Genomic DNA, 20,865 nt, shown 5'->3' on the forward strand with positions numbered 1-20,865 from the left:
AAAAAAAAAAGAACAGGGTACAAGGCTGAATTACAGGAGGAGAGGAAAAACAAATGTGTTTTGGAGGAGAGGAAAAACAAATGTGTAAAATACGTCCTGGGGTTTATAATCTAATTAGGAGGATAAAATCAACCAAGTACACAACTAAATAGGAAACCAGGCCAAGAAGTCTTGGGACGATGTCTTGGGGTGGGTAAGGCTTCTCCTATGAGACTGAGAAGGTACAAGCTATTCTAAGTGAAGAGAATTGTGAGTAACAGTGGGAAAGCCCAGCGTCTGCTCTGGGCAAGGCAGAAGTTGGGGGTGACATAAAGTTGGAGAAGCCAGCTGAAGGCAGATTATGAAATGCTTTCAGTGCTAGGGAGTAGTGCCTTGGAAAGAAACAGGATGTGTATTAGTCAGAGTTCTCCAGAGAAAATGGAACCAATAGGATACACAGGGATAAATATAAGAGGAGGTTTATAATAGGAATTGGCTCACATGATTATGGAGGTTGAGAAGTCCCATGATTTGCTCCGTACAAGCTGGAGAACTAGGAAAGCTGGTAGTGTAATTCAGTCAGAGTCCAAAGGCCTGAGAACCAGAAGCACAGATGTCTGAGGTCAGGAGAAGATGGATGTCTCAGCACAAGCAGAGAGAGCAAATTCATCCTACCTCTGCCTTTTTATTCCACTCAGGCCTTCAGTGGATTGAATGATGCCCACCAGCACCATTGGTGGAGGTTATCTCTACCCAGTCTACCAATTCAAATGCTAATCTCTTCCAGAGATACCCTCACAGAAACACCAAGAAATGATGTTTTACCAGCTATCTGGTCATCCCTTAGCCCAGTCAAGTTGATACATAAAATTAACCAACACAGAGCCCAGGTTTAGGAAGATTCATCCAGGCAGCTTGTGCTGGGTAGAGTCAGACGATTCCTGAAGCAGTCCAGAGGGGAAAGGACAGTCACAGCTAGGGCAGAAGTGGTGGAGAGAGAGTAGAAGGCAAAGATGGGAGAGGTGGGTAACCACCCCTATTACCCTCTCCCTTGCTCACCAAGTTCCAGTCAAAATGGTCTCCTTGTTGGACTTCAAACATGCCAGGCATGCCTCCACACAGTGTCTTTGCCTTTGCAACAGTCTTCCCCGGAAGTATGTAAGTCTCATTCTTTCACTTCTACTCAAGTCCCCTTGACCACCAAATATAAAATAGCACCCTTCCCCCATCATGGCACTCCCTAGTTCTGTTACCTTGCTTTATTTTTCTCCATGGCACTTATCACCATCTGACCTAATATATATTTGTTTATTTTCTGCCCATTCCCAATAGTGTGCAAGCTCCATGAGGGCACAGATTTTTTTTAGTTCACCATCGTAGCCTCAGTGCCTAGAATAGGGTGCACAGTATGAATACTCAATAAATAACTGCATTGGTTTTAGATGGGCAGGTTAATGTGACATCAACAGTTTGAGACTGTGACATGCAAGACAGTAGTACCTTTAACAGAGATAGGAAAGTTGGGATAGAAAAATGTTTGTTCAACATGGAACATGTTGAATTTGAGATACATGAGATTAATTGAAAATTCAGGACTAGTCCAGAGCAAACCTGCAGGGAAGTGGAAGGCAGAATCCAAATCTCCAAAGAGTAAAAAAAAAAGCTGAGAGGAAAAAGGTTGAAAGGAGGAGTAGGATGGAGAGTCAGATACAAAGGGCACAACCATAGATGGTCAAGGCCATAAATGGGAAAGTAAATCACTAGGTCAGAAACCATAAAGAAACATTCAGGTTGAATATGAAATATGTCAGGAAAAGGTGATTGGGGTCAAGGCCATGAGAAAGAACCATTAGGCCTTTTACAGGCTGCATGTATCCGTGCTGGCTATAGGGAGCCAGGTAGGACTCATGGCTTAGCACTCAAGAGCTGCCCTCCACAAGTTAGACCAGGGCAAGAAACCCAGAGTTGGAGGCATCTACTGAGCTCATCAGGAGCTGTGATACAAAGATTTGGTCTCTGCCCCATCTGAACAGGAGTGACAACAGAAGCTTTGGGAACTGATGAGTCACTAAGGAAGAAAATGCAGAGTTCGAGTTGCAACTAGTGGCCCCAGGGTTAAACTGACCCCCAGGAATGTTTTATTTGGGCTACACAAGGTTTTATTTTCCAAATTAACATCTACTTTTTTTAAAAATTTACTTTATTTATTTGGTTGCACCGGGTCTTAGTTGCAGCCAGCAGGCTCCTTAGTTGTGTCTTGCGGGCTCCTTAGTTGTGGCATGTGAACTCTTAGTTGTGGCATGCATGTGGGATCTAGTTCCCTGACCAGGGATCAAACCCTGGCCCCCTGCATTGGGAGTGCAGAGTCTTAACCACTGTGCCACCAGGGAAGTCCCTAACGTCTACTCTTTTTTTTTTTTTTTTGGCTGCGTTGGGTCTTCATTGCTGCGCACAGGCTTTACTCTAGTTGCGGTGAGCGGGGGCTACTCTTCATAGCCGTGTGCGGGCTTCTCATTGCGGTGGCTTCTCTTGTTGTAGAGCATGGGCTCTAGGCACATGGGCTTCAGTAGTTGTGGCTCGCGGGCTCTAGAGCACAGGCTCAGTAGCTGTGGCACACAGGCTTAGTTGCTCCATGGCATGTGGGACATCAGAGACCGGGGCTCAAACCCGTGTCCCCTGCATCGACAGGAGGATTTTTAAGCACTACGCCACCAGTGAAGCCCCCTAACGTCTACTTTTTTTTTTAATTAATAGTAATCTTTTATTTATTTATTTATTTTTATATTTATTTTTGGCTGTGTTGGGTCTTCGTTTCTGTGCGAGGGCTTTCTCTAGTTGTGGCAAGCGGGGGCCACTCTTCATCGCGGTGCGCGGGCCTCTCACTATCGCGGCCTCTCTTGTTGCGGAGCACAGGCTCCAGACGCGCAGGCTCAGTAGTTGTGGCTCACGGGCCTAGTTACTCCGCGGCATGTGGGATCTTCCCAGACCAGGGCTCGAACCCGTGTCCCCTGCATTGGCAGGCAGATTCTCAACCACTGCGCCACCAGGGAAGACCCACATCTACTTTTAAATGTTAGAATTTTCACCAGAAAACCCTTATTTCTGGTTTATCTTGCAGAAACTGGAAGATTTGGTGACACTGGGCTAACATTTCACTTGATAATAAGAGTCTGAGCTGAGTTGTGACTGGTGCCTTTAAAGGAAGTGTATAGGGTAGGCTAGGCTACAAAATAGAAGGAGCTTAGGATGAAGATTTGTTTCTTGTTCACTCAAAGTCCAGGGTCAGTCGGGCAACTCTCCAGAGCAGCTTTCCTCCTGGCAATGACTCAGGGATCCAGGCTGCTTACACGTTATGGCTCTAGTTCAACTTATGGTCTCCATGATCAGCAGGGAGCAGTAGCTGTTCAGATCAAGCTTCTGCATAGCTTTTAACATGCTTCCTACTTGATGGGACACAGCTCCTTCCTCTGACAGTCTGTCTGCCAGAACTAGTCACATTCCCCCCAGTAGGGAGCTGAGAAATGGGGAGCTTATGGATTTGGGGTGAGCAGTAAATGTCTCTGCCACAGGGAGCATGTGCTCTGTATGCAGTTTGCCACAATGCCTACCAGGCTGCTTAAATATTCCCATTAGCCGCCTGACTCCTGGAGGCATCTGCATCCATAGCCTTTGGGGCAAAAAGAGAGGAGGGCAGGGAGAGAACCTTGTGGAATGCTACCAGGGGCTAGCTCACAATAGAACCCTACACTGGCAGGTGACTTTCTGCCTTTCCTCTCCTCCCCAAGGTAGCTGGTTATCGAGAGAACCCACACCCACACCTAGCCATCTCTTTCCCACTTTCCTGGGCACACCACTGAGGGATGCCTGCTTTTTCTCCAGAGATGAGGATTCAAAATGTTCTTGTGCTCCAGCCACTGCATATTTCCAATTCCTCATAGTCAAGAATACTCTTCTATATTCTATCCACTTTACTTCCCCTTGCATTGCGTTTTTCTGTTTACCCTTGTTCTGCAGAGCTGAGTAGGAACAGAGCTGCAACAAGAACCTGCACTACTAGGCTCTAGAAATTACGAATCCCCATGTAAAACGTCATTCAGGAAGACAATTTATGTGCTGTCCCTTTAAAGTGCTTGCTTTATAGATCTTATTTTTCCCCTCTGGCTTTTAAAATTATTACCATTTGTTCCTCCTTTTCTGCCTTCTTTTGGATTAAATAACTTTTTAAATCCCACATTAATTAATTTATTGGATTTTTAGCTATACTTCTTTGCATTATTTTTTTTCCAATATATGGGTTTAATTGGGAAGTAAAATTAAATGTCCAGCAAGAGGAATTAATTGGAACAAACTGTTTTTCACAGCTAAGCATAAAATTAAAACATAGCAAACCAGAAGTGAAATAATTGGTTTATAATGAATTATAATTTTTATTCACTGAGAGCCCCCAAACCAACTCATTTTCCTTTTACAGTAAATTTTATTTTTAGATTAATTCTAGTTTTCCTTATTACAAATGCAATACTTACTACAGAATAATTAAGATACAATTAAGTGAAAAAAAGTCATAGGAAAATCACATGCCTCCAGATATTTTCATGTATCCAGATACCACCACTAATAAAACCTTGATGTTTATATTTCCAAATCCTAGTCTATGTTTAAGTTGTTTAAGTAAGTTTTATTGACTTTAGGCACACTATCATAGTTTACACAAGCATCCCATCAATTGTGAAACCCTAAAGGTTTCCAACTAACCCATTTTTTTTTCTTTTTTTTTTAATTGGAGTATAACTGCTTTACAATGGTGTGTTAGTTTCTGCTATATAACAAAGTGAACCCGCTATATATATACATATATCCCCATATCTCCTCCCTCTTGCAGCTCCCTCCCACCCTCCCTATCCCACCCCTCTAGGTGGACACAAAGCACCAAGCTGATCTCCCTGTGCTATGCGGCTGCTTCCCACTAGCTATCCATTTTACATTTGGTAGTGTATTACTTCTCTGCTTTTTTTTGGCTGCATTGGGTCTTCATTGCTGTGCGCGGGCTTTCCCTAGTTGCGGTGAGTAGGGGCTACTCTTTGTTGCGGTGCACGGGCTTCTCATTGCAGTGGCTCCTCTTGTTGCAGAGCACAGGCTCTAGGCGCTCAGGCTTCAGTAGTTGTGGCTCACGGGCTCTAGAGCGCAGGCTCAGTAGTTGTGGTGCATGGGCTTAGTTGCTTCGCAGCATGTGGGATCTTCCCGCACCAGGGCTCAAACCCGTGTTCCCTGCATTGGCAGGCAGATTCTTAACCACTGTGCCACCAGGGAAGCCCTCTGCATTATTTTTAAAGTTCCCGTTCTAAGGCTTAGAATATCTATCCTTAACCTTTCATAGCCTACTTAGAGTTAATATTGAATCTCTTCAGACAGAAGGACCATCACCCTTTACGCTATAGTTGTAATATACACATTACACCTAAATACATCATAAATCCCACAACACAATGTTCTAAAATTTGCTTTTAACAATCAGATGCATTTTAAAAAAATTAAAAGGGAAAAAAGTCTTCTATATTTATGCAGCAATTTACGATTTCTGAAACTCTCCATTCTTTCCTGAAGATCTGAATTTCCTCTGGTGTCATTTCCCCTCAGCTTTCTTCTTCTGGCACTCTAAGAATCTTGTTTCTCTGCTTTCAGGACTCTATAGTTCATGGGAAGCCCATCGCCATTCAAATTATTGTTCCCCTGTATATGATGTCACTTTTTTTCTGAATGCTTTCAAGATTTTCTTGCTATCACTGGTTTTCAGCATTTTGACTATGATAAGCCAATGCAGTTTTCTTTATGTTTACACTGTTCAGTGTTTACTGAGCTTCCCGAATCGTAACCAAATGTGGTTAACCAAATCTACAGTTTGGGGGTATTATTTCTTCAAATATTTACTATCCTATCTCTTTCTCTCCTCTCCTTTCGAGACTTCAGTAACATGTTCAATCGTTTGATATGGCCCACAGGTCCCTGAGGCTCTGTTCACTTTTTTTTTTCCAATCTTTTTATCCCTCTCTTCAGATTTGATCATTTCTGTTGATCTGCCTTCAAGTATAGAGACTCTTTCCTATCATCTCTCTTCTGCTCTTAATCTCATCCATGAAATTTATTTCAGATATTGTATTTTTCAATTTGAAAATTTCCATTTCATTCTTTTCATATTTTCTATTTCTCTGCTGAAATTTCCTACCTTTTCATTCATTACAAGTATATTTTACTTTAACTCAACAAGCACAGTTATAATAGCTGCATTAAAGTCCTTGTCTGATCATTTCAACATCTGGCTCATCTCAAGGTTGGCCTCTGTTGTCTTTTCCCTCCAGAATGGGTCACGTTTTCCATGTTCTTCACATGTTGAATAATTTTGACTATATCCTATACATCATGAATGTTATGTTTTGAAGACTCTAGATTCTGTTATATCCCTCTGTGGCAAGAAGAATAATGGCCCTCTCAAAGATGACAACATCCAAACTTCTGGAACCTGTGAATATGTTATATTACACAGCAAAAGGGAATTAAGGCTGCATATGGAATTACAGTTGCAAACTGGATGACCTTAAAATAGGAAGATTATACTGGATTATCCAGGTGGGCCCAATGTATCACAGGGGTCCTTAATAGTGAAAGAGGGTAGCAGAAAGAAAAGCCAGAGTCAAAGTGATCAGTACAAGAAGGATTCAACCCAATGTTTCTGGCTCTGAAAATGTAGGAAGGGGACCATGAGTCAAGGAACATGGGCATTTATACAGAAGGTGGAAAAGGCAACGAAACAGAATCTCCCATAGAGCCTCCAGAAGGAACGCAGTCCTGTCAACACTTTTATTTTAGCTCAGTGAAACCCATTTCAGATTTCTGACCCCGAATCATAAAAGAATAAATTTGTGTTTTTCTAAGCCCCTAAATTTGTGGAAATTTCCTACAGCAGGAACAAGGAACTAAGGCATCCTCCAAAAATGTTCATGTTTTCATTTTAGCAAGCAATTAAATTGGTTGGACCCAAACTACACACTCTCTCTCTCACATGAGGTAGACAGCAGCTCAGATCTCAGTTCAATTCTCTCTTTTTTTTTTTTTTTGCTTTCCTCAGCTGAACAGTTCATGCATTCACACTTCAATGACCAGCCAGAGACTTGGGCAGAGTCAACACTAGAATTCAGGCTCTCTTCTTTACAGTATTCCCTCCTGACTTTCTGAGACAGAGACTAAGTAAATGGCATCATCCAAGTGTTCATGCCAAAAAGTTGGGAGAGTTCCCTCTCCTGTGCCCTTCATATCTAATCAATCATGAAGTCCACTTCCAAAATATATCTGCATCTATCCCTTTCCATCTCTTCATTCATGCCTAAAACACCAACTTCTCTCATCAGGATTACACCAGGGTTGACTTATCCAGTAGGCACAGCAGGCACAATGCCTGGGCCCCACCATACTTTAAGGGGCCCATAAAAACATTTTAGTTTATTTTTAAATTATAAGAAAAAAATAGGAACTTCCCTGGTGGTCCAGTGGTTAAGACTACATGCTCCCAATGTAGGGGGCCCGGGTTCGATCCCTGGTCGGGGAACTGGATCCCGCATGCCGCAACTTAAAAAAAAAAAAAAAAAAAAAGATGCTGCACACAGCAATGAAGATTCCACGTGTTGCAACTAAGACCCGGTGCAGCCAAAAAAAATAATAATAAAAATAAATAAATAAATATTTTTTAAAAAAAGAAATGTTTAGGTCAAAGAAAATGTATAATATTAATATATTGGTCTTTATACCAGGACAATCGTAAAATATAATTTTTAATACTGTTTTTTGGAGAAAAGGGCCTATGAAGGCAAAAGTACCTAGAGTCCATGAAAAGTCATTGTGAGATCCTGGCAGCAAGAACCTTTTAACTGGTCTTTCTCTTCCATTAGTGCATGTGTATAATCCACTCCCCATTCAGTTAACTGAGTAATCTTGTTGTCCTTGCTTAAATTAAAGTGTGACTTCTATACAGTAAATTGCACAACGCTTAACTGTACAACCTGACGTACATAAATATACACTTATGTAACCACCACCCACATCAAAATACTAAGTAATCCTTTTCCAAATTTTATTCAAGTCATGACATTCCCTTGCATAAAATCTTTCCATGCTTTCCCAATCCACTTGGAATAAAATCCAAACTCCTAAACCTGCTTCACAGAGCCTCACATGATCCAACCCCTACGTATTTCTCAAACCTCATCTTGTACGACTCTCCCCCTTCCCTCACCAAACTCCAGCTACCAGCTTTTAAATTCCTCAACTTGCCAACATGTTCCTGCCCTGGAGCATTTGATCTGGTAGTGCATCCTCTACCTTCAGCTAAAGCTCTTCACGGGTCTGGCTCTTTGTAATTCAGATCTCAGTTTACATGTCACTTCCTCAGAGGACTTCCCTGACCATGCAATCTAAAGTTGCACAAAAACACTTTTATTAAGTCACCTTACTTACCTGCAGAGTGCTTATCATTTCTAATATTTTATTTATTCACTGCTTATTGTCTGTCTTTCCCTCACTGAACTGTAACATCCTTTGGAGCAGTTTTGTTCTCCGTTGTACCCAAAATGCCAACAACAGTGCCTGACACATGGTAAGCGCTCAATGAAAATTTTCATTGAATTAACTACTATCTATGATAAAAATATAGCATTAGCTAGAGGAAGCATGGATAGCACTCGGCTGTGAAATCCTAAGGGCCTGAGTTTGACTGAATTTAGTCGGTAAAATGAAGGGTTAAAAGAGGTAAAAGCCCGTGGCAAGTTGTGTTCAATATTTGTTACTTATTCCTTCTAAACATGCCCAATTAAAACCATCCTTAAGCAGAATACTGGGTTTGTTTTGCTTTAACAAAAAGCGATTTACAAAGAAACTCAAAATCTTCCCTTTCAGGAAACCAACTGTGGCACGCCCATTCTGGGTTCCAGCCAGCTGCCATTCGGTGCCAGAGAAATACAACCTGCAAGCGCGGCCCCGCCCCTTCCGCACCGGCCGGAAGTCTGCGGATCAGGAGACCCCGCCCCGGGCTCAGACCCTGCCCCTCGTCCGCGCGTAGCCCTACGTAAAGCGTGTGGGGTTTCGCGACAGCCCAGGCCCCACCTCTTTGGCCACATGTCGCGCAGGGCTTCCCGTCGGACGCCGCGCCACCTCCTCGCGCTGCTTTACGAACCTAGAGCAGCGCCGCCCCGCCTCCTGTGTCCCTCCTCGCCTCCCCGCCCCCTCCCAGTTTTGCGTCTCCTAGCCCGACGCGCTCGCTATAATCACGTGACTGCCTCATCCGGGTCTTTTGCGTTCTCTCTCCCTCTCCCAACATGGCGGCCTCAGGTGAGTGAGCGGCCGAGCGCGGCCAAGGACCGGGATCCGAAGCGACTCTCCGACCCTGATCCATTGGTTCTCTGGAGTCGGGGGGTGGGCGGCACCGCTTCCCTTCGGATTTTGGGGCTGCGGCAGGCTGGCGGCTAGGCCATGTGAGGTTATCGCCTCGGGATGTTTGGGGGGAGGGGAAGGACACCTTCCCCTCCCCCTCACACTCTTTTCACCCCGTATGCGCGAGGTTGGACTTGGGAGCAATGGTGGACTCTGGCTTGACTTGGAGTGAGGAGGAGGCGCAGAAAGAGCCGCGGGAGACGTGAGGCCTTCTCATAGACGTGAAGCACTATGCCCGCGTGAAGGCGTGGAGGAGAAAAAGAGGCGGTTGCCGCGCGGACGGGTGCACACTAGACCAGGTCTCCGAGGCGCGAGGCCTTTGCGGACGGGAGTGGGGGCAGGGAATAAAGGGGGGGGCAGTTAGAACGCGAGCGCGAGTCGGTGGAGGGGCGGGGAAGGCGGCGGTGCGCGTGCGCGGTAGAAGAGACGAGGGTGGTGGAGACGGGCGTTCCTTAAAAGCACGCGCGAGAGCCCAGATGGGAAGGTTTACGCACCTGTGCTGCTTCCTTTTTTAGGTCCTTCCACTTTCTGACCTTCCTCTGTTAGAGTGTGACTCGGCCCTTATATTTTTACAAGGGTAAACGTGTTAGGTTTGGAGGTTGAAGTTACTGGAGTTAGATGGGGATGGGGAACCCGGTGTGGGGCGCCCACGTGTTGGAGGAGAGAAACAGGGTGGAGACCTACATTTCTTCTAGGCTTTTTTCTTATTCAGTCAACACATTTTTACTGAGTGTGAGCTATATACGTGCCAAGCACGATTCTAGGTATTGGAGATACGATGGTGAGCAAGATCTGATTCCTTGACAATTTCCATTTTGATTTTGGTCGAGTTTTGATAGCCCCAGTGGTGGAGTTGGGCGTTTTTTTTTTTTGGAAGATATTTGCACAAGTGCTTGGGGGTGCTTTTAGAATAATACTAGAATATTAGTGGTTGGAGCTGATTTCTTTTTTAGACTTTGGGAGAGGGAATATCACTGACATGCAAGTCTACTTGCGTTTCTGATGGACTTAGTGAGCTGTGCCAACATTTCGTAGCAGTAATTTTAGTTTGGCAGATATGGTCTCCTTTCGCTGGCATGACCCTGCATTCTACAAAACATTTATTGAACAACTGTTATCTCCGGACACTCATTTTTCACCAAGGATTTCTCGCCTCTGTTACATAGAGATGTGTGTCTTTGAGGGAGTTGAGGTGCATTTGAACATAATACCTTTTATTAGTGTAGCGCTTGACGTGGACCTAGCACTTTTATGTATGTTGTCTAATTTGATGTTCTGTGAGATAACATAGGCAGATACTGGTGTCTCCCATCTGAGGAAGATGAAATGATTCGTTCAGGGTCACACTGCGTGCTGATGGCAGAGTAAGGTCGAAATCTTTGAAACTTCTCACTCTTCTCCATTATCAACTTGGAACTAACAAGGTTGGCTTCCATGTCACCCTAAGTTTGGGATGCTGCCCAAGAGCTTCATCTGAACTACTTATTTGGCCTGAATTTGCCATCTTGATAGCTTAGTGTCATAATCTAGTGAAAAGCCTGTATTCCCTTTCTCAAAACTTGTGTGGAATTTTTAGAGGTGGAAGACACCATTAACAATCTGTCCTTCATTTTACAGAGTTGAGTGAAATCCAGACTGGTTAAATTGGATGTGCTTAGTGAGGTCTCCTCCTGTTCTTCCACTTTACCTGCCTGGAAGCCCTCATCTCATTTCATTCGGTTCCATGAATCTTTTTAGCTTGTGTAGTATGTGTAAGGGACACTTATGCTAGTATCCAGGCAGAAGGTTGCATCTGACAGTCTGCCCTTGAGAAACTATCAAATTTCTTTCCCCACTTTGAATCCTTTCCCATTGCATTGACTTGGTTGAGTGACCAGTATTCCCAGATGACTGTATTAATGAGTCTGTAAAATTAGTGTATTTTCAGTATACTTCTTGAGGGTGCCTGGTGTCTTGTTGAAAAAACAGATCTTACATTTTTTTGGTGAAAATACATGATAAAACTTCATAGGCCTCTTCTACTGTTAAGTGAGACCCAAAAATTCTTTGCAGTAATACCAGTATCCAGTGTGACCCATTATTGAACTTCAAGAACAGGAGTGTCCCAGAGCTGACTATTGAATCTACTCTCCTTACCTATGGGGGATCAAATGTATTTGATACGGGTTAACAGTTTTTGAGACTAGACTGCTTTGAGATTGTAAATAGTGTACCTATGCCCACACAAGGCCTTTCTTTTGCATAGCACTTTCCAGAATTATATGTGGCATCTTGATTATTTTTTATGGGGAGAGGATAGTGTCCAGTGGTTGTTTTTATACAATTCTGATCCTTATAGTGAAAAATAGTTTCAGTGGTTGCTATTATATGCTGTTCACGTATTACCTATTTTTATATTCCTTCCTGTATCATGTTTGTTATTCTGGGAGTAAGATACCCAGATTCAGAAGGCCAAGGTTAAAACTCCTTATGAAAATTCAAGTACAAATACAGAGAGAAGTACCAAGGTACAACATCGTATTTCTAAGTAATGTCACTTTTTTAAAAAATGTATATACTTTTATACAGCTTTGAGGTATGTCACATACCATGTATAGCTTGAGATAGGATACCCTACTACATTGTCTTTGTCTCAAAACATCCTAGAATTTGTTTTCCTGATCATGGGGGAAAGAATTAACTTAAGGATTTTGGGGTGTTTTTTTTTTTTAACTGCTTGTTTGTAATTAAGTATGTGTATGTACATTTATAAGTGCACACACCAAAGTCAGTTTCTTAGATTTGTAATGGATACTGCTGTGGTCCTAATGGTAGGAAAATGCCCAAAGCAAGAAGTTATTCTTGAATTTTTATAGCTTCTCTCTTACAGAAAAGCTGCAAGTACTTTGTGTAGTGATCTATCTGCATGATGTTGTATTGGACACTTATTTTATATATTTTATGTAAGTGATCAAATTGAGTAGTGTGGAGAGGTAAGGAAAAGACAGTGTGGCATTTTCCTCAGATTGTGTCAAGATGAAGAAGTTGGACAGAGAAGAGAGGTCCCATGACAACTGAACATAGGAGTCAAGGTGGTGGAGCTTATTGGTCCTGACTTAGTCTTTATTCTCTACTCTGCTAAACAGCATAGTAAAGGTTGAAGCCTCTCAACATCATGATACTGTACTGCATTGTATGAAACATCTTTTCGTGCTGGGCTCTAATCAGCAGATTAGTTCAGTTCTAGGCACTCTGGTATTTGAGTAGATTGCATTTATACAGTATTGTTTCTTTAAGGAAATATTTGTTGATCGTTAATTAGTTTTTAATTCTGGAGACTGGCAGGATTCACTTCCCAGAAAGAAACACCTTGCCCATTCGCAGTCATTTCTCTTCTCCCCTCACCAGCCATTAATCTTACTGGGTTTCTGTATTTACTTATCCTGAACGTTTCACATAAATGGAATCATATAGTGGGTGGACTTTTGTTGCTAGCTTCTTTCACTTAGCATGTTTCAGGGTTCATCCATCCATTTTGTAGGATGTATGGATACTCATTCCTTTTTATTGACAAATCCATTGTATGGACATTTACATTTTATTTATCTATTCCTCAGTTGGTGGGCGTTTGGATTGTTTCCAGTTTTTTGCCTGTTATGAATAATGCTGTGATTTTGTACGGGTTTTTATGACACTTTCTGACTGACTTAGTCTTTTTTTTAATAAGTTTACTTATTTATTTATTTTTGTCTGCATTGGGTCTTGGTTGCTGTGCGTGGGCTTTCTCTGGTTGCGGTGAGCGGGGGCTACTCTTCGTTGTGGTGCACGGGCTTCTCAACGCAGTGGCTTCTCTTGTTTCGGAGGACGGGCTCTAGGTACGCAGGCTTCAGTAGTTGTGGCTCGCGGGCTCTAAAGCGCAGGCTCAGTAGTTGTGGTGCACGGGCTTAGTTGCCTCGCAGCATGTGGGATCTTCCCGGACCAGGGATCGAACCCATGTCCCCTGCATTGGCAGGCAGATTCTTAACCACTGTGCCACAGGGAAGCCCTCCTAGTCTGTAGTTGCTAACACATTCAGAAGACTTGATAACCCTGTAAAATAAGTGGGACTTAGTCTGGCAAGATTTAAAATTAAGAAAATTTTTGACAACTCCTCATCTGAATGTTAAGAGCTGTGTGAATTCTCCTTCCTAAATAAGAGATACTAGTTTAAGAAAGATGGAGAAGTAGGGCTGCATTGTACAGCAAATAAGCTTTATTGGTTAAAGTACTTTAAGGTGTCTTCTGTTTTGTTTAAGGAAAACAGCACTTCCATAGATTTTATCACTCCAATATCTGTCAGTTGGTGCTTTTATTACTAATACAATGGAGTTATAACAGGAAAACATTCTGAGAAAAATAAAGGAAGCGTTTTTACTTGCTACAGCCTGATAGTCCTGAAGACTTGGTTTAATGTAGTCACTTTTCTGCTGATGTGCTTCATATAGGGCTAGCGTTTCCTTTTGTTTGTCTACTTATTTATTGATATGAAAATACCACTTAGAGCAGTGGTGCTCAATCATGGGTAGTTTTGTCTCACCCATCCCAGAGGACATTTGGCAATGTCTGGAGGCATTTTTGTCACAGTGGGGTGGGGGGGGTTGCTACTGACATCTAAGTCGAGACTGGAGATGCTGTTAAATATCGTACAATGGACGGGACACCCCACCGCCCCCCAACACAGAATTACCCAACCTCAAATGTCAGTGGTGCAGAAATTGAGAAACAAAGAGTTAAGCTGATCAGTTGTAGTATTTATTTTTATATGTCATAACAAAGCTTGTTTTTTTAATTAAGAAGACTGCAATTGTAAGATCTTTTCTTTAACCTAGATGAGTATATAAAGACCTTCACAAGTACCTAGTACTTAGTGAATCAAATGCAATTGTAATGAGACAAGCAGGCAGTTAGAGGATTTAATAAAATTTCTGGGACATATGTTTTTTTTTCCTCTTAGTCCATGTGGATTTGGTCTTAAGTAATTGGAATGTGTTTTGTTTATTAGGTGGTTGGTTTAACTTTAACCAATTCACATAAGATTTAAAGAAAATTAAGAGTTGGACCTGCTTAATTTTAAACAGTTCAGTTCAGTTAGTTCAATCATTGTGTCAAGGGATTGATACCCCTAGAACATTAAATGATGCTTTACTTATAAAGAAGAGAACATTGTTGAAATCCTAAACATGAAATGGACCTAGATATTGAAGGAGCAAAGCACAAGGAGAATTTAGATAACATTGTTTCTCGGTTACTGAAATAAAATAGAGTGGAGCAAACATTTAGGTTTATTCATTTTACTTTTTAAAGGCTTGTTCCTTTAAATCTGCTGCTTATATTGTGATTGAGTCAATGCTGCTCCTAGATTTAAAGAAATGGAAGTTAGGGATCTTGTGAAAGAATTTTAGCCTGTCTTTAATTGAAGACTGTCCATCATCCAGCAGTGATTTCTCAGCCAGAAGTTTTTGGAGGGGCCAGTCACAGAATCAGGGGAGAGGGAGATGTATGATTTGAAAAGACATTCTAAAACAGTGCTTTAATATTTTTTTGGTCATGATATTTTATTTATTATTTTGAAATTTCAAATAACATTAAAGGAGAGTGTGAGACTTGTTTGTCAAGAGTCAAGGGGTAAAAGTTGAGAAACTCTGATTTAGAAAATTGATGTAAGCCAGAATCAGACCAAAGGGCAGGTTAATTCCAGACTGTGCTGTTTTGGTATTAGATTCATATATAAAACAAAGGGAAAAGGGATCCCTCAGTCAAACTCTTACTGTTCTTATGTTGGACTTGACCTCACTGTATGACTGACCACCAATTCTATTTTTATTTTCTCAGTGACCAGACAGATCATGATACTACGTTAAACCCCATGAAGGTAAAGATCTCTAGCTAGCATCATACTAGTCCCAGACACTTATTTTTAAATTGGACAACTAAAATAAGCCTGTATATTATAAGCGTTCTACCACAGAGGTATGCTTTGTGTCTTATTCAAATTAAAATTTCCCCTAGGCCTTTGCATATGAGCTAGGAGCAATATCAGTGCTGTAGGACTTAAACTTTGCATAGCTGCTTTCTTTCAAAGCATAGACTAGATCCAAAACATAACCTGGTGATCATAAGTTATAGTTTCGGAGCAGGGTTAGTGTTAAGTCACTTGAGAGAGACATGGGAACTTCACATTCAAGACCATCTTTTCTCTGTATAATTACAGCCAAGTTTGTCTGTTTTGCACATTGAGACTATAATCTCAGGGTGCAAAATGAGGTCAAGTCCAACGTAAGAATAGTAAGAGTTTGACTGAGGGATCCCTTTTCCCTTTGTTTTATATATGAATTTAATTCATATTGTGTCCAGAATGTTCATAACATTCGTAGCAAGCAGGTCTTTAGTTCCTGAAAATGGTATTTTAAAGGAAAGGCAGGTACCAGGTGAGAGAACAATCTTCATTCAGTTAAGCAAATGGTGCATCGAGTTACAGATTCTTCATCCTCTTGGATGGAAAATTTGTTGAGAATTGGAACATGGAGGAGGAACGCATCATTATGAAAGCCATGAAAATGATCTTTGTTACAGCAGAGCTGCTTGTTTTTTGTCTTAATTATGTCGCAGCTATTCTCAGGGGCCAGTTCTAGAACTTCAGTTAGTCCTTTCAGCTCTTCTGCATTAGCTGCTGATGGGTGCCATCTCAGAGGTTCTGAGGACTGGAGAGTTAAAGAGCCAAGGTCAGGCCACTAAATGGAGCCATTTAGAGATTCCTATAGATTTCATAACCATGGGAAACATTTAAATTGTTGGTTCTTAGGGATTTCCTATGTTTTCCCTTTAGTGTAATATCTCATCTTCATATGCGGTGTTAAGGTAGGGAAGGAGATCTTTTTTTTTTTTTTTTCTAGAGGGCAGAGAAATCGAGCTGTGTATATGAGTCTTACAATTTGAACACTTTCAAATGACAGTGAGTACATTTGCCCTGGTTGTGATAACCTGCCATAGAACTAATAACAAGCTTCTTAGGGGCTGGGGCTCCCATGGGGGAGAGCCCTAGACTTGGTATCCAAAACCTTAGGTTTAATTCTAGCTCTGCCATCTAATATCGCTGTAACTTTAGGATGGTCATTTAACCTCTCTGAGACTTGGTTTCCTTCTCTGTAAATTGATAGTAATGATTCCTTTCTCATGTGGTTATTTAAGGAGCATCAAACAATTCTCCAAAGTGTCATACAGAATATATTATTAGGGATAGGGATTTTGTTTTATTTCTTTGTGTCCCAGGAGCAATAAATGTAGTAACCTGCAAAATCTCAAATGATACACAAGTGAATATAGTAGGAAATAAAAGGTTGTTGCCCCCACCTCAGTTTTACTCCCAGAGTAAGTTTGAAAACCCTTCTAGACCCCTTTCCATCCGTATGCATAATGTATATTTAAACAAGAGAGACTTACTTAGGGGCTTCCCTGGGTGACGCAGTGGTTAAGAATCCACCTGCCAATGCAGGGGACGCGGGTTCGAGCCCTGGTCCAGGAACATCCCACATGCCACAGAGCAACTAAGCCCATGCACCACAACTACTGAGCCTGTGCCCTAGAGCCTGTGCGCCACAACTCCTGAACCCTCATGCCACAACTACTGAAGCCTGCACACCTAGGGCCTGTGCTCCGCAAAAAGAGAAACCACTGCAATGAGACGCCCGCGCACTGCAACAAAGAGTAGCCCCTGCTCGCCGCAACTGGAGAAAGCCTGCGCGCAGCAACGAAGACCCAACGCAGCCAAAAATAAATAATTTTTTTTTTTTAGAAAAGGGGGACTTACGTAATATGTATTCTGTAACTTTTTGTTTTTCACATCTCGGACTTTCTGTGCCAGTGCATTGTGCTTTCTCCTTAATATCTGCATGGAATTCTTTCACAGAAATGTACCACAATCTAAACCTTTGATGGGCCTTTATTGTTGCTTTCTTTATAAATACATTTAACAATAGTGCATTGTACAGCTCTGTAAATACCCAAGTATTGATGAATAATCTTTCTCTGGCCCTTTTAAAATAGCAAAAAAGAAGAATAAGAAGGGGAAGACTATCTCCCTAACAGACTTCCTGGCTGAGGATGGAGGGACTGGTGGAGGAAGCACCTATGTCCCCAAACCAGTCAGCTGGGCTGATGAAACAGATGACCTAGAAGGAGATGGTAACTTTTCTTAACTTTTCTTTTGTTTTCCGTCATGTTGGGAATTTTCATTACCTTCTAGACAAAATCTGTTCCACAGTAATGGTTCTCACTTGTAATTTGGAAGGAACTTAACTAATTTTGTAGAACCTGCAATCTTATGTTTATGTATTTTGTAGAATCTTAGGTTTAGGCTATAAGAGTTTGTGATAGGGGCTAAAGTGGTGATTCAAGAGAGCTTAGTGCTAATTCTGGCTATTGCAGTAACAGGGTTTTCTCAGGGTACTATCCTTTTAAGCCTTATTTTCTTCATTTGGAAAGTTAAGGACTAGATTATTTCATTGTAGGTCTGAAATTCTGTGATGTCCTCATAAAGTAATATGCAGTATAATCTATATGCTCTTTATACTCAAGAGTCAAGGAATAATTTGTTCTAAGAGCTATTAGTATGAAGTCAGGGTGTCCCTGGGTAAACAGAACTGGTCTGAGGAAAAGGAATAGGAATAGGAATTATGGTGGGAAAATGCGGAAGAGTCACTGGGGTATCATTTGAATAAGTTCTGTGCCTTCAAGGAATAGCGAGGAACAGGCAGGAGTTATAAAATCATTGGGTGTGACATAAGTCTGATCACCCGTCATTTTTGTCTAAAAGCTTTAATTGCAAACGGAAGAATACTTTTTCTTTTGTGACCTACTTTTGTAACAAGAAATTTCATCTAGATCATATCTTCCGTAAGTGTTCATACCTGAAGTACAAATTCATGGGCAGTGCTGTGTGGACAGTATCTCCTAGTTCCACTAAGATTACCATCCTACTGCACTACCATCTGTGTGACCTTGGGCAAGTTACAAAACCTTCCTGAAATCTTAGTTTCCTTTTCTGTAAAATGGGAAACAAACTCACATAATTATTACAAAGGTAAGTTGGGATATAGTGAATATGAAGTACCTGGCACATGGTAACATTCCATAAATAGTGATTGATATTCTCTCATTTCTCTGCTGCATAAGGAATAAGTTATGATTCTGTTAACAAAAGCCTGGGCCTTGAAAGGCCTTGAAATACTTAGAAACAAAGAGACAGTAAATAGTACTGAGTCTTTGCATTGCTATCTGATTCTGACATTTCAGAAGCATTTTGTCTGTAAAGGGTCCTTATTGCTGAACCCCTACCCTTTTTATCTGTTTATTTCCTGATATAGCTTGCTTAATACTGGGCGCTTAGCATATGTCCTCTTATTCTACAGTGGCAGTAAGGGAAGTTTCTTCTAATTTCTTATGTCTACTTTTCTATCCTAGTTTCAACCACTTGGCATAGTAATGATGATGACATGTATAGGGCACCTCCAATTGACCGTTCCATCCTGCCCACTGCTCCACGGGCTGCTCGGGAACCCAATATCGACCGGAGCCGTCTTCCCAAATCACCACCCTACACTGCTTTTCTAGGGAACCTGCCCTATGATGTGACAGAAGACTCCATTAAGGAATTCTTTAGAGGATTAAATGTAAGTGTAAAGGTTTTAGGCAATTAACTACATATGGAGGGTACAGTATGGGTAGTGACTGTCTCTGAATTTCTGTGTTGAGAAAGGTTCTGAGGTTGTGTCTATACTTGGAAGAAACAGGTATGTAATTTAGTGGTGTTTAGGCCCTTTGGCTGAGAATGTTCTCATCCAAAACCAGTCGGACAGTCTTATCAGCAAATTTAATACCTTATTGATATGGAGAGAATCTCTCAAAAATATATATCCCTTCTCTATGAAATTTAAAGGTGACATACCCAGGTAAACGTTGGAAAGTGGAAGAAAGTTTCTCTGAACTCAGCTATTCTGTTACTGACATTCAGGCTTATATCAAAATTACATTTTAATTTTTTATATGAATACGTTGAACTAAGCAGATGTGTAGTTTTTATTAACAGAGTCTGTTCACATATAATGGAATTCACAGGCTTGCTTAAAAAGCTTAAGGCAGGATGTTTGACAACACTGACCTAGAAGTTTCCAGAAAGACGAAAAAGTGAATATGAGGTGCTAAGGATCCTTTTTCTAAACTTTGATGAAAAAATACTTAGGATTTCAAAAATGGAAGAATGAGTAATAATTTCCAATTCTATTGGGTTTTTCTCCAGTCTTTGCCGAAGAGAAGACATTAAAAACTAGGTTTCTTCTAAGAATCTGCTCCGTCTTTCACTTTTTTATTTTGGCTGCGTTGGGTCTTCATTGCGGCATGCGGGCTTCTCTAGCTGTGGGCTCCAGGGTGCTTGGGCTGTCTAGTTGCGGCACGCAGGCTTATTTGCCCCGCGGTACGTGGGATCTTACTTTCCCGACCGGGAATCAAACCCGCGTCCCCTGAATTGGAAGGTGGATTCTTAACCACTGGACCACCAGGGAAGTCCCTCCCTCATTCGCTTTTTTTTTATTATTAATACAGCAGGTTCTTATTAGTTATCTATTTTATACATATTAGTGTATATATGTCAATCCTCCTTCACTTTTGCTATGTTGGTTGACTTCTTTACTAGATCCTGTTCTCTGCAATGGGCCATCAACTTCTGTAGCTGGCTTTTCTTGTGTGATTATTTTTGATCACAACTTACAAATTTTACTCTCTGTTTAATTATATAGTATATCTAGAAGTATGGCCTGTTTTCGATTCCTCTCTAGTATCCTCTTTCTTCTGTAGAGTGTTGAATAATCTCTGGCCTGTTCAGGCTTTTCACCTTTATGCTCTAGAATTGGTCTGTAGCTACTTCCCTTTTATTTTATTCCCTTTTTATTTTGTTCCTTTTCCTGCTCTCCTCATAAGTTGAGTTAAACTAGAATTTAAAAGCGACTGTGACAAAATCTATATCTCAGGAGCCCAGAATAAAGTATCAAATCAGTGATGGAAAAGATAGCTTGAATATATGCAAAATATTGGAGAAATGAAGAAATAAGTAAAAAGAGTAAGAAAACAGACATAAAAAGTGAAAAGTACAATTCAGTGGTTTACCATCTCAGAATTCGGCAGAAGGGGTAAGTATGGTGAGGGTTTACAATCCAGTGTTTGATTCAGCCAAGCTATTAATATATGAAGACAGTAAATAATGTTTCTCAGGTAAGTCAGCTTGCCAAAAAATATACTGCCCAGAAAATTTTTTGGCAGAAACTGTGTCAAATTTCTGAGAGACAAAAATTGGAAATAAACTAATTGTGGAACACAGGCAGTTCCTCTTAACTGAAAAAC

General features: G+C 41.3%; 1 protein-coding gene across 5 annotated transcripts in view; it reads left to right on the forward strand.

Annotated features, from left to right (window-relative positions):
- Window positions 1–9,253: 9,253 nt before the first annotated feature.
- Window positions 9,254–20,865, forward strand: part of EIF4B (eukaryotic translation initiation factor 4B) — a 28,012-nt gene continuing 16,400 nt past the window's right edge. For 4 of the 5 annotated variants that reach the window (XM_068561428.1, XM_068561429.1, XM_068561430.1 and 1 more), the window contains exons 1-3: window positions 9,254–9,354; window positions 17,518–17,655; window positions 18,934–19,142. In XM_068561428.1, coding sequence (XP_068417529.1) covers window positions 9,342–9,354; window positions 17,518–17,655; window positions 18,934–19,142 — 360 coding nt within the window. In that variant the 5' untranslated portion in view covers window positions 9,254–9,341. Of the gene's footprint in view, window positions 9,355–16,405; window positions 16,427–17,517; window positions 17,656–18,933; window positions 19,143–20,865 lie in introns of those variants that run through there. The other variant, XM_068561433.1, reaches the window with a different exon arrangement.

This window comes from Eschrichtius robustus, chromosome 13 (genome assembly GCF_028021215.1).
Source record: "Eschrichtius robustus isolate mEscRob2 chromosome 13, mEscRob2.pri, whole genome shotgun sequence".
NCBI classification, from domain to species: Eukaryota; Metazoa; Chordata; class Mammalia; order Artiodactyla; family Eschrichtiidae; genus Eschrichtius; species Eschrichtius robustus.